Raw genomic sequence first — 13,483 nt, forward strand, 5'->3', positions numbered from 1 at the left:
TGGACACGACTCAAGCATGCACACGTGTGTTCACGCATGCACACATTCCCCAGGCAGCATGCGGTCTGCCTGGTCTGTCTCAGAAGGTGAGAGCGGCCTCGGGGCGGGGGTCAAGTGGGAAAATGAGAGCTCCCCCAGATCTGGGGTGGTTAGTTTTTTATGGGCTGGGTGATTCCACAGGCCAACGAGTGGGAGGGTTACTCCAACTGTTTGAGGGGAAAGGGTAGAGATTTCCGGGAATTGGGCTACCCGCCCACTTCACGGCTTGGGTGAGTCCGTCATGCAGCATATGGTAACCTATCTCAATGAGTGAGCTGTACTGTGAGGTTCCAGGCCCGCTGGAAGTTAGTTAAATCTTCTGCCATCTTGAGTCTAGTTGGTTTTTGTTGTATCCTCAGTGGCTATGTCGTCTTTTGAATGGTTGTACCCTGCCCCCTTCCCTCTTGTCTCTAGTTGATCTTGTAAGTATCCATCGCCATGGCCACGGCCCTGGTCTGACAAACATCACTTTTACACATAGACTCCTGCATTAGCCTCTGGTATCCCTTGCAGCTAGAACGCCAACTTAAATGTACATTTTAATAAGTTGGGCCTTTTCAAAACCTTCTTGAGCAGGTCTAGTCCAGGCCAATTATATCGGAGTACCTGGCTGTGGGAAGGAGACATAAGCATCTTTTTTAAAAAAGTGATTCCAGTATGTATTCAAGGTTAACAACCGCTGTAATAGAGTCTGTGAGCTACAAATAGCCTACGTCTGGGGTTCAAGTTAATTTAAATCGTTGGTTCTTACACTGCAGTGGGCATCAGAATCACCTAATAAGCCTGTTAAAATACCGATTGCTGAGACTTGCCTTGTGGGCCAGTGGCGAAGATTCCGCAGTCCCAATGCAGGGGGTCCTGTCTTTGATTCCTGGTCAGGGAACTAGATCCCACATGCCACAGCAAAAAAGATCCCATACATGGTGACTAAGATCCAGCAAAGCTAAATAAAAAAACAAAAACAAAAAATAAGTATTAAAAAAATTAACAGCTTGCTGGGCCCCCACCTCTGGAGTGTCTGAGTCAGCAGATGGTGGGTGAAGTCTAAGAATCTGCATTTCTAATGATGCTGGTCCAGGGCCCACACATTGAGAACCACTACTTAGAGAACCACTACTTAAACGATGAGGAAATGTATCATTTTACCTGACAGAGAGGCCAGGGGTAGGAAGGGAGGCACCAAGCAAGGCCAGGTGGAGCTTCAGTTGCAAAATGAAGTTGGGCTTCCATTGCTTCTCTGGCTCTTGCTCGCCTCTGATGAGACCAGGTTTCTAGCAGATGTTCAAGGTGCCTTGTGACTGACCCTGCTACCCCTCCAGCCATACCTTTGCTCATGCCTTACTTTCCCTCCTAGAATTCCCTTTTATCCTGTTTCACCTGTTCTAAATGCCCACCCTTGAGGGTACAGCTGAATTTCACTGCCCTTCTGAACCCATCAGCTGACCTCTCTCCCTGATCTGCCCAGTTTTCCCCCATTCTGCTTTGTGTCACCAGTTGTCCTTCTGAGGGTTGGTTTTGGATTCCAGTTGGGCTGTAGGGCACTTGGGGGTAAAAACAAGGCTGTTACCACAGCCCCGTGGCAAGGTCGGATGGATAAAGATCTTGGAGTGTAGCAGACCCTAGTTGGACTCTGGGTTTGATTCCTGGCTTCCTTGTTGATGTAGGGTAAGTTACTTGACCAGAGCCTAGGGTTTTTTGGGGGGTCTGGTTAAAGTCATTTCTTAGCATCATCTGTCTTAGAGGATCAACTGAGTTCATGATGTCAAAGAATCCTGTACTCTCAACTGAACCAGAGCCCTATTCCTGCTTCTCCTTGTCCCCCACATCAATACATTAGTGTCACAGACCTGCAGGTGTCCCCAGGTTCACTTTTCATCTGTGTCACCTCTGGAAAATCACTTAGTGAGCATCTCCTAGAGCATTAGTCCCCTAATCTGTGGGATGGGAATGTGAGAAGATTCAAAGAAATGCAAGCTCCTGGATCAACAAATGTCATCAGCAAAATGCTTGGTGAATGAAATTCTTAAAAGTACCGCATTGTCTCTAGGTGGTGGAGAAAGTAGTTCAGGACTGGGCCTTTGGTTATAAACAGCAAATAAAGGAGGAAAGGCCCCAGAATGCTCTGGACACCCCCCTTTTGGCCCTCCCCACCCCACTGCCCACAGCTGAGTCAATGCCAGCTTCTCCCCTTCTCCCCTCACCAAGGACAAAAGGGAAGGAAATGAGGCCACTTCATTTGCTCTCTGAGTGGATCTGTTTCCTCACCCGAGGTTGTGGGTGCGCCTGTCTGTCCCCTAGTCTCTGCAGCAGCCTCTGTGCTTGGAGGGTCCTTCTAGAGCCAGAGGGCCCACACTGCCAGGATAGGCTCCCTGGTGGCCAGGGAAACGTTTGAATCTGGCAGCCCTGACTCTGGTACTTCCACTTGTTCTGAGTTGTGGGCCTGGGAGGCCCATGGAGCACACTTGTTTATAGGAACATTCCGTCTAAAGTGGGTCTGGTCTATCATTAGTCTTTCAGAATATCTTGTGTGTGTGTGCGTGCATGTGTGGGTGACTAAATTCTGCCAACTTCCTGGTTTTTGATATTGCACTACAGTTATGTTGCCACTGGGGGAACCTGGGGGAAGAGTCGACGGACTTTCCTGTTCTTTTTTTTTTTTCAACTCCTTTTGTGTCTATAATTCAAAATTTAAAGTGGGTTGTTAAAAATATTTCCAGGGACTTCCCTGGTGGTCCAGTGGCTAAGACTCCACACTCCTAATGAAGGGGGCCTGGGTTCGATCCCTGGTCAGGGAACTAGATCCCACACGGTGCAATTAAAGATACCCCAAGCTGCAAATAAGACATGGAACAGCCAAATTAAAAAAAAATCTTTTCAGCTTCCTTTCTACCATCAGCCCACCCCCGAGTCCAGGCTCTTATCACCTCCGTCTTGTACTCTTGCAACCATCTCTTGGCTTTCCTTCTATCTGTTTGGTCTTGGCACACACTAGTCCATCCATAGAATCTCCAAGATAACCAATTTTGACCTATCTCACCCTGGAATGACTAGCAGAGGCTAGTTTGCTGGGCTGAACTAGCACTCAAGGCCCTCAAACACCTTTCCAATCTTGTTGTTTAGCTGCCGAGTTGCGTCCGACTCTTTTGCCACCCCACAGACTGTAGCCTGCCAGGCTCCTCTGTCCATGGGATTTCCCAGGCAAGAATACTGAAGTGGACTGGTATTTCCTTCTCCAGGGGATCTTACCGACCCAGGGATCACACCTGCATCTCCTGCATTGGCAGGCAGATTCTTTACCACTGAGCCACCTGGGAAGCTTCCAGTTTTACCTGCTACTTTTTTTTTCTTGCCTGCATCGCCTGGTTTGCCAGATCTTAGTTACCAGACCAGGGATCCAACCCAGGACCCCTGCGATGGAAATATGAAGTTTTAACCACTGGCCTGCCAGGGAATTCCCTTACTGGCTTTTTATTTTACTCATACCCTGCCTCCACACAGCATCCTCCTGCTCAAGTCTTTGCTGAGGCTGTGCCACCCACTAATTCCAAAACTACCGTTTCCCTTCTCCATTAACAGTAAAAATTCATCTGAATTTCCCAATACTAAGTTGAGCTATTTCAAATCCTGAAAGATGATGCTGTGAAAGTGCTGCACTCAATATGCCAGCAAATTTGGAAAACTCAGCAGTGGCCACAGGACTGGGAAAGGTCAGTTTTCATTCCAATCCCAAAGAAACGCAATGCCAAAGAATGCTCTAACTACTGCACAATTGCACTCATCTCACATGCTAGGAAAGTAATGCTCAAAATTCTCCAAGCCAGGCTTCAGCAATACGTGAACCGTGAACTCCTGATGTTCAAGCTGGATTTAGAAAAGGCAGAGGAACCAGAGATCAAATTGCCAACATCCGCTGGATCATGGAAAAGCAAGAGAGTTCCAGAAAAACATCTATTTCTGCTTTATTGACTATGCCAAAGCCTTTGACTGTGTGGATCACAATAAACTGTGGAAAATTCTGAGAGATGGGGATACCAGACCACCTGACCTGCCTCTTGAGAAATCTGTATGCAGGTCAGGAAGCCACAGTTAGAACTGGACATGGAACAACAGACTGGTTCCAAATAGGAAAAGGCATTCGTCAAGGCTGTATATTGTCACCCTGCTTATTTAACTTCTATGCAGAGTACATCATGAGAAACGCTGGACTGGAAGAAACACAAGCTGGAATCAAGATTGCTGTGAGAAATATCAATAACCTCAGATATGCAGATGATACCACCCTTATGGCAGAAAGTGAAGAGGAACTAAAAGCCTCTTGATGAAAGTGAAAGAGGAGAGTGAAAAAGTTGGCTTAAAGCTCAACATTCAGAAAACGAAGCTCATGGCATCCGGTCCCATCACTTCATGGGAAATAGATGGGGAAACAGTGGAAACAGTGTCAGACTTTTATTTTGGGGGCTCCAAAATCACTGCAGATGGTGATTACAGCCATGAAATTAAAAGACGCTTACTCCTTGGAAGAAAAGTTATGACCAACCTAGATAGCATATTCAAAAGCAGAGACATTACTTTGCCGACTAAGGTCCGTCTAGTCAAGGCTATGGTTTTTCCAGTAGTCACGTATGGATGTGAGAGTTGGACTGTGAAGAAGGCTGAGCGCTGAAGACTTGATGCTTTTGAACTGTGGTGTTGGAGAATACTCTTCAGAGTCCCTTGGACTACAAGGAGATCAGCCCTGGGATTTCTTTGGAAGGAATGATGTTAAAGCTGAAACTCCAGTACTTTGGCCACCTCATGCGAAGAGTTGACTCCTTGGAAAAGACTCTGATGCTGGGAGGGATTGGGGGCAGGAGGAGAAGGGGACGACAGAGGATGAGATGGCTGGATGGCATCACTGACTGGATGGACGTGAATCTGAGTGAACTCCGGGAGGTGGTGATGGACAGGGAGGCCTGGCGTGCTGCGATTCATGGAGTCGCAAGGAGTCGGACACGACTGAGCGACTGAACTGAACTGAACTGAACTGAAGACTTTCCCACCTGTTGAACGGGAGTAATAATTGGACCCTTGCCTCCTTGAAAGGATCCAGTGTGATGACGGCTGGAATAATGCCTTTACTAACGATTATCAGTAAAGTAGCCGAGCGAAGGCCTGAGCCTGGACTGCGCGCACTACATTACTGACCCCGCAACTCTCCAGCGGCCACGCAGCCTCAGAGGCCAGGCCCCGCCCTTCCGGGAGCCCAATGATCATGGCCCCGCCCCTGGAGACTCACCAAAGACCAGGCCACGCCCCTCGGGACGCACCAACGGCGGGGCCCCGCCCCGTGTGCGTGCGCGGCCCCGTGAAGACGTGCAGGCGTCCGCCCCGCCGGAGGCTGAGGTGGCAGTGGCCCTACCGACATGGAGCTCCCGCAGATGCCGGAGCTGATGGGGCTGTCGCTGTTGCTCGGGCTGCTGGCCCTCGTGGCGACGGCTGCGGTAGCGCGGGGGTGGCTGCGCGCGGAGGAGGAGACGAGCGGCCGGTCCGCCGGTGAGTGTGGCGGGGACGGGTAGGAGCGACCCGCGAGACCTCGCTCCCCGGCCTCCTCGGGGGTCCGACCCACTGTTCGGGCCTGTGGGGGTGTCCGTGACCCGCCCTCCCCTCCTCAGTTTCTCCTCTTGTGACACGAGTTTCCCTTCCCTAGAGTAGGGGCCGCCTTGCCCGGCCCATCGCGCCCCTTTGGGGCGATCTGTTAGAACCTGGGTCCCGCGCGACTGTGCGCTCTCTCCGTGGCCGAGACCAAGCCCCTCTTCCCTCGGAGCACAGCTGAGAGGCCGTTCGGAAACTTTCCCGCGCGCTCCGTGTTCGTTATTTTATGAAAACGGGGAGGAAGGGACAGAGACCTCCATTTGTGAACGCTCTGGTCTACCGACATACAGCATTTATTGAATACTACCTCCTGTAGGCTTTGGGGTCTTTTCCTTTGGGGAGTCCAGTGTCGGGTAAAAGAACATCTGAAAATGTAAGTGAAAAATACAGTGTCGTGGGTTTCATAGAAAGATCAGTATTAGAATACTCGTGCTAGCTCAGTACTAGTACTCCCACGGGTGGGCGGGGGTCAAGTAAAGAACCCTGAAGGTGGGGTCCTCAAGGATCGAAGTGTAAGGGTTTCCCAGGACGGCCAAGAGAAGGAGAATACTCCTGGCAGTAGCAATGTGCAGGAAGCCAAGGAGTCCTGAAACAGTGTTTGGTTTGACTGTGATGTGAGAGGAGAGGAGTGGGCTTGTTGGACAAGGCTGGAGAGGCAAGCAGAGGGCAGATTGGCCTTTGTAACAGTGGCCTCTGGAGTTTTCTTCCTGTAGGAATTGAGGAGCATCTGTAGTGACCTGACACATGCCCACTTTGCACCGGTCCTGATTCTCAATTAAATTAGCTATTTTACACAAAAATGACTGGCAGCCTTTTCAGCACAGGGGACGTGCTCAGCACATGTTGACTACCTCTCATTTTCCGGTTCTCTCTGGGATTCCCTCTGAGCCTTTTTTAGTGCTTGCTTTGGGTACTATGCATGTCACTTCGTATATATTATCTCACCCAGTTCTCAACTTTTCTTCTAGAACAGCCAAGGCCCAGAGCAATTAAGTAACTTAACCTGAGAGCAGCGCCAGCCGCTTCTGTAGTGCACATTATCCCTCACTTAGAGAGGCCTGGTTAAGAATCTGCTCTCCACTGGCCTTTCTGTGAACCCACTGAGCTGCGCCTGCCCAGAGAGGGCACCTTCTCTAATGTGCAGTGGGGTGCTGTATGGTTATGTTATATACACTAATAGCAAGCAGCCTCCCCAGGATCACTAGAGACATAGTCCATACCCAGGTCTGATTCCAAAGCTTCTGTTTTCTTCCCATGTATTTCTCTCTCTTCTCGAGGACAGGGTCATCTCTTGTGCCTCTCCATTCAATGCCTGGCCAGTCATCCGTGGTCATTGAGTGCTCACTGAGCGAGTAAATGGATAGTTGACCTGGCCCTTCCTTATAGGCCAAAAAGCAAACGGATGTCCACCTGACAAGTCCTTGAAATCCAAGAAGCAGAAACCGCAACAGCGGATTCGCAAGGAGAAGCCTCAGCAACACAACTTCACTCACCGCCTTCTGGCTGCAGCATTGAAGGTACACGGGTACCCAGGCACAGCCCTGCAGACTTCTCCTTTGTAGGATTCTGTGCGTGTTACAGATTCCTCTGCCTCTGACCCAGATCAGGGGGGACACCCTGTCCCATCTCCTCTCCTGACATCCCATCAGCAGCTTGCTGTTGATCTAAGCAACAGGGCCCCTGAGTCATGGTTGCATGGGTTTCCGCATTTGCCCAGGGGGTTCCTGTTCATACCTGCTGCTGCCCTTGCCCTAGAGCCACAGTGGGAACATAACTTGCATGGACTTCAGCAGCAATGGCAAATACCTGGCTACCTGTGCAGACGACCGTACCGTCCGCATCTGGAGCACAAAGGACTTCCTGCAGCGGGAGCACCGCAGCATGAGAGCCAACGTGGACCTGGACCATGCCATCCTGGTGCGCTTCAGCCCTGACTGCAGGTGGGACAGGATGGAGCCCCAGGTGTGCCTGCAGAAGCCCTGACCCAGGCCTAGGTCCTTCCCATACCTCGTTTGGGATACTGAGGGGGGTACCTAGCATCTTCCTTGTGCTGGCAGAAGGGAACATCTGCCACCACAAGGCAGAAGGGGACAGCTTGAACACTGTCTGAGGCTCCCTGGAGGGTTATGCAGCTACCTAACAAGGAAGTAGCGGAGAAGGCAATGGCAACCCACTCCAGTACTCTTGCCTGGGAAATCCCATGGACCAATGAGCCTGGTAGGCTACAGTCCATGGGGTTGCGAAGAGTCTGACACGACTGACGTGACTTAGCAGCAGCAGCAGCAATAAGGAGGTAGAGTGGGGAAAATCTGTTCCTATTTGGGAAGTACCAAAGCCTGATTAATTTCCAGATTAATCTTAGAAGCTCTCATGGTTTTCTAAACCCTAGAGAGAAGCTAAAGAAGCCAGAACTATGAGAGTCCTAACCTTCTAAGGAGTTTTAAGAGATTCTGAATTAAGGGTTGTGAGGCTGAACTATAGGTCCTGAAAGGAGATCTTGATTTTCCTTAAAGCCTGCCTAGCATAGGACCTCACACACATAGGCCTCTGTGTCTGAAGGAATGAGAGACTTGTCTGCTCCCTGTTTCTAGAGCATTCATCGTCTGGCTCGCTAATGGAGACACCCTCCGTGTCTTCAAGATGATAAAACGAGACGATGGGGGCTATACGTTCATGGCCACCCCAGAGGACTTTCCTAAAAAGCACAAGGCACCCATTGTCAACATTGGCATCGCTGACACAGGTGAGAGGCATTCAGAGGCTGGAGCTTGCCCCAAGCAAGAGGGAATGGACTGTTATACTCACTGAATGAGTGAATGCAGCCTGAGAGGTGTGCCCAGTTCTGGTGTGACAAAAGGGACCTTGTTTGGGCTCCCCTGGAGTTCCTGGGAGCCATAGCAAGTCCCCAGGAGAGGCAGGTAATCACAGTCTTCAGTTATATCCTTGTCTTTGGTGACCCTTGGTGCGGGAGGGGAGCATGATATGAAGGGCAGCAGAGGCCTTCATAAGTCACTTGATCAGGTCATTGACCTCAGCTCATGTTACGCCCCCTCACCCCCAGGGAAGTTCATCATGACTGCTTCCAGTGACACAACCATCCTCATTTGGAATCTGAAAGGCCAGGTGCTGTCCACCATCAACACCAACCACATGAACAATACTTATGCTGCTATATCCCCTTGTAGCAGGTAAGGAAGAGGGGACTCTGGCATTGGATGTAGGCTGAGGTTGGCGCTGGGGGCTAGGGTGGAGAGAGAGTCGAGAGCCAGCTTCAAGTAGCAGAAGGAGCAGGCATGTGAAATCAGGACACCTGGATTCAAGTCCTTAGTTTCTACTTACTCATTTAAAGCATATAAAAGGTTGGGACAGGGGTACTATGTATCTTATAGCTGTAAGGATGAACTGACATCATGTATAAAAGCACTTTTAAAAGACAGTGTTATTTAGATACACGATTATGAACTCTCTCAGGAAAGGAATTTAGTGGATCTTCAGGAAAAGCTGCCCTTACAATTAAGTTTTAAAGGAGCCTGGGTTGTCCGGCAGGTTTGTAGCCTCGTGTGGCTTCACCCCAGATGTAAAAGTTTGGGAAGTCTGCTTTGGGAAGAAAGGGGACTTCCAGGAGGTTGTGCGAGCCTTTGAACTGAAGGGCCACTCTGCAGCCGTGCACTTCTTCGCTTTCTCCAATGACTCCCGGAGGTGAGTGAATTCTCTGAATTCTTACCAGTTTCTTACCAAGACTCCCAGCCCCTCTTGGCAACCAGGAGCCTTCAGCCATTCTCTGCAGCAGCTGGGCGGGGGGGGGGGGGGTTTCTGGCCCTCAGCAGGAAGTAGACACAGCAGTGGAGTTGGCTTCCCAGCTAGCATCCCCAAGTGCCGTCCCAGCACCCTCCCCTCCAGCGGGTGTGAGGCTAGAGCCCTGACTTTCCATGCTGCAGGATGGCCTCTGTCTCCAAGGACGGCACGTGGAAGCTGTGGGACACAGACGTGGAATACAAGAAGCAGCAGGACCCCTACTTGCTGAGGACAGGACACTTTGAAGAAGCGAGCACCGTGCCATGCCGCCTGGCGCTCTCCCCTGATGCCCAGGTCTTGGCCTTGGCCAGTGGCAGCAGTATTCATCTCTACAACACCCGGAGGGGTGAGAAGGAGGAGAGCTTCGAGCAGGTCCACGGGGAGTGTATCAGTGACTTGTCCTTTGACATCACTGGCCGGCTTCTGGCCTCCTGTGGGGACCGAGCAGTGCGGCTCTTCCACAACACGCCTGGCTACCGGGCAGTGGTGGAGGAAATGCAGGCCCTCCTGAAGCGAGCCTCCAATGAAAGCACCCGTCAGAGGCTTCAGCAGCAGCTGACGCAGGCTCAGGAGGCCCTGAAGAACCTGGGGGCCTTGAAGAAATGACTCTGGGAGGAGGGACAGTAGGAAGGATCTGACCTCCTGCTGTCTCCACTGCTGCCGTTTCCCTGGTACTCTCCAGCTGGAAGCCTTGTGAAAGGAGTGTCCTGATTTTCCTAATGGCAGCTTCTCTCTCCTTTTCCCCATTGAAACTATTCTAGCCTACTCAGATCTCTCTCTCCTCTTGCTGGTGATGACTCCTGGCCTACTTGACGACCTCCCAGGCTAATGACCAAGGTGCTTTTCTTTTTCCTGGGCCCAAGGGGTGGAGTCTGTCTTCACCAGGCACGGAGGAGAGTGGTAATTAGAAGAGAGAGAGCACATAGTCTTTGACCTTGGGACAACACACCCTGCTATACAAAGGAGCTTGTAATTGTGGAGGCAAAACCCAGGGAAGACCTGAGTGCTAACCAGCAGTCTTACAGGGGTGGAAGACAGATTCCTTATTCCAGAACTGGGGAGTGGCTCAGGGAAAGGCTAATCTTAACCCAGGCAAAGCGCCTAACTTCATCCAGAAGTAATTATGGGATTTCATTCTGTGCCTCAGTTTTCTTGTTTGTCAAATGGAGAATAATTATCTTTTGACCTCCTTCCTAGATTTGAAAGAAAAGTGGAAGAGTCATAATCTGTTGTCAAATATCATTTATTAACTACTGAGTAAAACTGGGACTCAAACAGGGCAGTTTGAATCTCTTGGGAAAGCTGTTTCTGGGATTTGATTGATTGTACATTTCATATTTGCTTCTGCTTTAAGTTGGGTGGAGGAATCACAAAATCCCAAGATAGGGCTCTCCTCTTCCGGGAGGTTATATCCTGTTTGTGGAGAACTTTTCAGTTCATCCAACATTTGCTTGCCTATTCTGTGCCCAGTGCAGCATGGACACTGGAGATAAATATGAATAAGACATGATTTCTGCCATCGAAGAAGGCTGGTGGACAAGAGGTACACAGGTCTGTGAAGTGTTTTTTGTTAATCTGTTCACAGCTGGAGAAGGCTGTGGTAAAAGTCAAGGCAAGAGAGAAGACTGAATCAGGACGGAGGCAATGAGGTTGAAGGGATAGATTGAATAGATTGGGTATTAGAAGTTCATGTTTTTGGACTTTGAGGACTACTTGGATGGGAGAGCTAAGGGAAATGAGGAATCTAGGAAGACTTGAGCCTCAGCAAAATTTATCCAAAATAAATTCTCCCCTCTCCCTAAAACTTGGACTTCCCCTAATCACCCCCAACTCATATAAACATGTGAACAAATCACAGCATTGGCGTCATCCTCAGTTACTCCCTTTTCTACACTCCCTCTGCCCTACTACACGATTACCATCCACTCCACCAGAAACTTCTTTGGGTTACATGGCAGTAAATTCTGAATCCGTTACTCCTCTCCATCTCTTCTGATACCATCCTGGTCCTAGACACTGTCATCTACAGGGCCACTATAATGTAGCTTCCCCATTGGCCTTCCAGCTTCCTGGCTTGCCTCTGTTAAGTCACTCTTCTACATAGCAGAGTGGTCTCTGAAAAATGTAAAGCAGATCACAGCATTCCCAATGTAGAAACCCTCCCAAGACTCCCCATCACACTCGGAATAAAATCCAAAATTCTCACTGTGGCGTACAAGGTCCTGTGTAATCTGGGTTCTTCCTCCTGTGATCTTGTTACCACTCTCCCAGTTGTGCCATTCCTCCAACCAAGCCAAGTTATTTCCAGCTTCAAAGGGGACTTGTGCCTCTGTTCTTGCCTCTGCTTAGAAGCATTTTTTTTTCCCTTCTCTTGGCAGACTTGCCATGCTTGTCATAATTCAGTTCTCAGTTTCAGTTACACTTTAGAGACCCTCCCTGACCACTCAATCTGAAGTAGCCGTTTCCACCAGTCATATCACCTCCATCACATTAGCTCATTATATTTTAGTTTGCATTACTTAATGCTATCTGAAATTATTTTGTTTGGATATTTGTTGGCTTCAGGGGTGAATTGGACCACAGTTGTCTGGATGAAAGACAATAGGAAAGGTGGGAACTGAAGTCATCTCTAGAGGGCCTTTGTCCTGGGTCAGGGGCAGGGGTGGCTGCGACTTAATATTCAGGAATCCAGCAGAAGTTACCCATTTCAGAGAAGCCAGAAGTTGGCAATTTATTATAAAAAGAAAAATATTAAGCACTGTAGGAATCAAACAAAACGCTAATGGCAGGATGGAGCCCAGCAGTCTCATTGGCAGCTTTTGGATTGCTCATTAAGCCACTGGAATGTGACTTGTCTGATTTGCTCTGTATCCCACACAAAGTGCCTGGAATAGAGTAAGCACTCAATAAATGTTGAACTCGAACCAGGGCAGCTAACAGAAACGTCAGAACCCTCTGTGCACTGCGGTTTGATGTTCCTAAGAATAGACTTCTGACTGATAATGCTGTGCACCTGGGTCCTGGTGAAACTTTGCTTTCTGACTGTCAGAAGAATGAGACTAAGACACTTTGCATTTCTGCTTGGGTCTGGCTTTACTCTCATTGCATATCCAGGAGGGGCAATGATCGCAGAATGTTGAGTTACTGAAGTCAGAAGTCTTTGGTTCCAGTTTTGGCTGGGGCACTTATTGAACAGACACATCACTTCACCTCTCTGAGTTTGTTTCCTCATCTGTAAAATGGAAATAAATCTGGCCCTGCATGCCTTGCCAGGGCTATGAATTTCTAATAAAATGAATGAAAACACTACAGGAGAGTCATTACAGAGATTTCCGGGGGACAGAAAACAGTTCCTCTCACTAAAGATGAGGCTGCTTCCTTTGTCAGCATGGCGAAAGTTACCTGGATATTCACGTAGCCCAGAGGCCACTGTTTTTTTTTGATAAAAAATTCTTGTGTGTGAAGGCAGTGTTAATACTATAATATTACTATTTCAATTTATGTGGGTTTGAAAGTTTTCAGAATAAAAATTTGGGGAAATTAAAAAATGGTGGTATATAGATTATTTTTATCAGTCATTAAAAATAAGCTTAAAGTGCAAAAGTATACATCTGAAGGTCTGTTGATAGTCTTCATCAATTTCAGTTAAGGTAATAAGACTTGTCTTTAAAAGATGTTTTATAATTGGAGATTATAGCAGGTAAGTAGGAAACACATACTGTTGTGATGAGTTACCAGTGATGGTATGTTATATCATAGACCCAGCAGTGTCCCAAATTGGCCGTGTGTCTAGAAACTTAGTAATTTGGGATTCATGTTCTGTACAAAATTCCAGAAATATGAGTCTTCCAGGTGAGCATGCCTTGGTTTCAGCACACAGCTCTTGAGACTGAGGCTTACTGATGACACAGGTTGGCACTGCAGAATCAGCCACAGAAACTGAAAGCATGATTCATAAACACAAACCTGGGAAGGCCTTGAGACTGTGACTGTATGAAGCTTGCTGTCTTCAAGCTTC

At 48.8% G+C, this 13,483-nt stretch overlaps 1 protein-coding gene across 3 annotated transcripts; it reads left to right on the forward strand.

Annotated features, from left to right (window-relative positions):
• The first annotated feature begins 5,385 nt into the window (after positions 1–5,385).
• Positions 5,386–13,013, forward strand: TBL2 (transducin beta like 2). Of its 3 annotated transcripts, XM_012104465.5 has the most exons (7): positions 5,386–5,571; positions 7,057–7,187; positions 7,426–7,610; positions 8,262–8,413; positions 8,732–8,858; positions 9,217–9,369; positions 9,609–13,013. In XM_012104465.5, the coding sequence occupies exons 1-7, from the start codon at positions 5,442–5,444 to the stop codon at positions 10,069–10,071; spliced, it is 1,341 nt and encodes a 446-aa protein (XP_011959855.2). In that variant the 5' UTR covers positions 5,386–5,441; the 3' UTR covers positions 10,072–13,013. The 3 variants fall into 3 exon arrangements, with proteins under 3 accessions (XP_011959855.2, XP_042095732.1, XP_011959858.1); XM_042239798.2 differs by lacking the exon at positions 5,386–5,571 and having other exon boundaries at positions 7,073–7,187; positions 7,388–7,610; XM_012104468.4 differs by lacking the exons at positions 5,386–5,571; positions 7,057–7,187 and having other exon boundaries at positions 7,473–7,587.
• The last annotated feature ends 470 nt before the right edge of the window (positions 13,014–13,483 follow it).

This window comes from Ovis aries, chromosome 24 (genome assembly GCF_016772045.2).
Source record: "Ovis aries strain OAR_USU_Benz2616 breed Rambouillet chromosome 24, ARS-UI_Ramb_v3.0, whole genome shotgun sequence".
In the NCBI taxonomy this organism is placed as follows: Eukaryota; Metazoa; Chordata; class Mammalia; order Artiodactyla; family Bovidae; genus Ovis; species Ovis aries.

Excerpts from the sequence above, each read along its gene's own strand:
- TBL2 (XM_012104465.5), top strand. The coding sequence starts at position 5,442 with ATGGAGCTCCCGCAGATGCCGGAGCTGATGGGGCTGTCGCTGTTGCTC. Across the intron at positions 8,414-8,731 it reads CATTGGCATCGCTGACACAG|GGAAGTTCATCATGACTGCT; the intron begins GTGAGAGGCATT and ends CCTCACCCCCAG. Across the intron at positions 9,370-9,608 it reads TTCTCCAATGACTCCCGGAG|GATGGCCTCTGTCTCCAAGG; the intron begins GTGAGTGAATTC and ends TCCATGCTGCAG.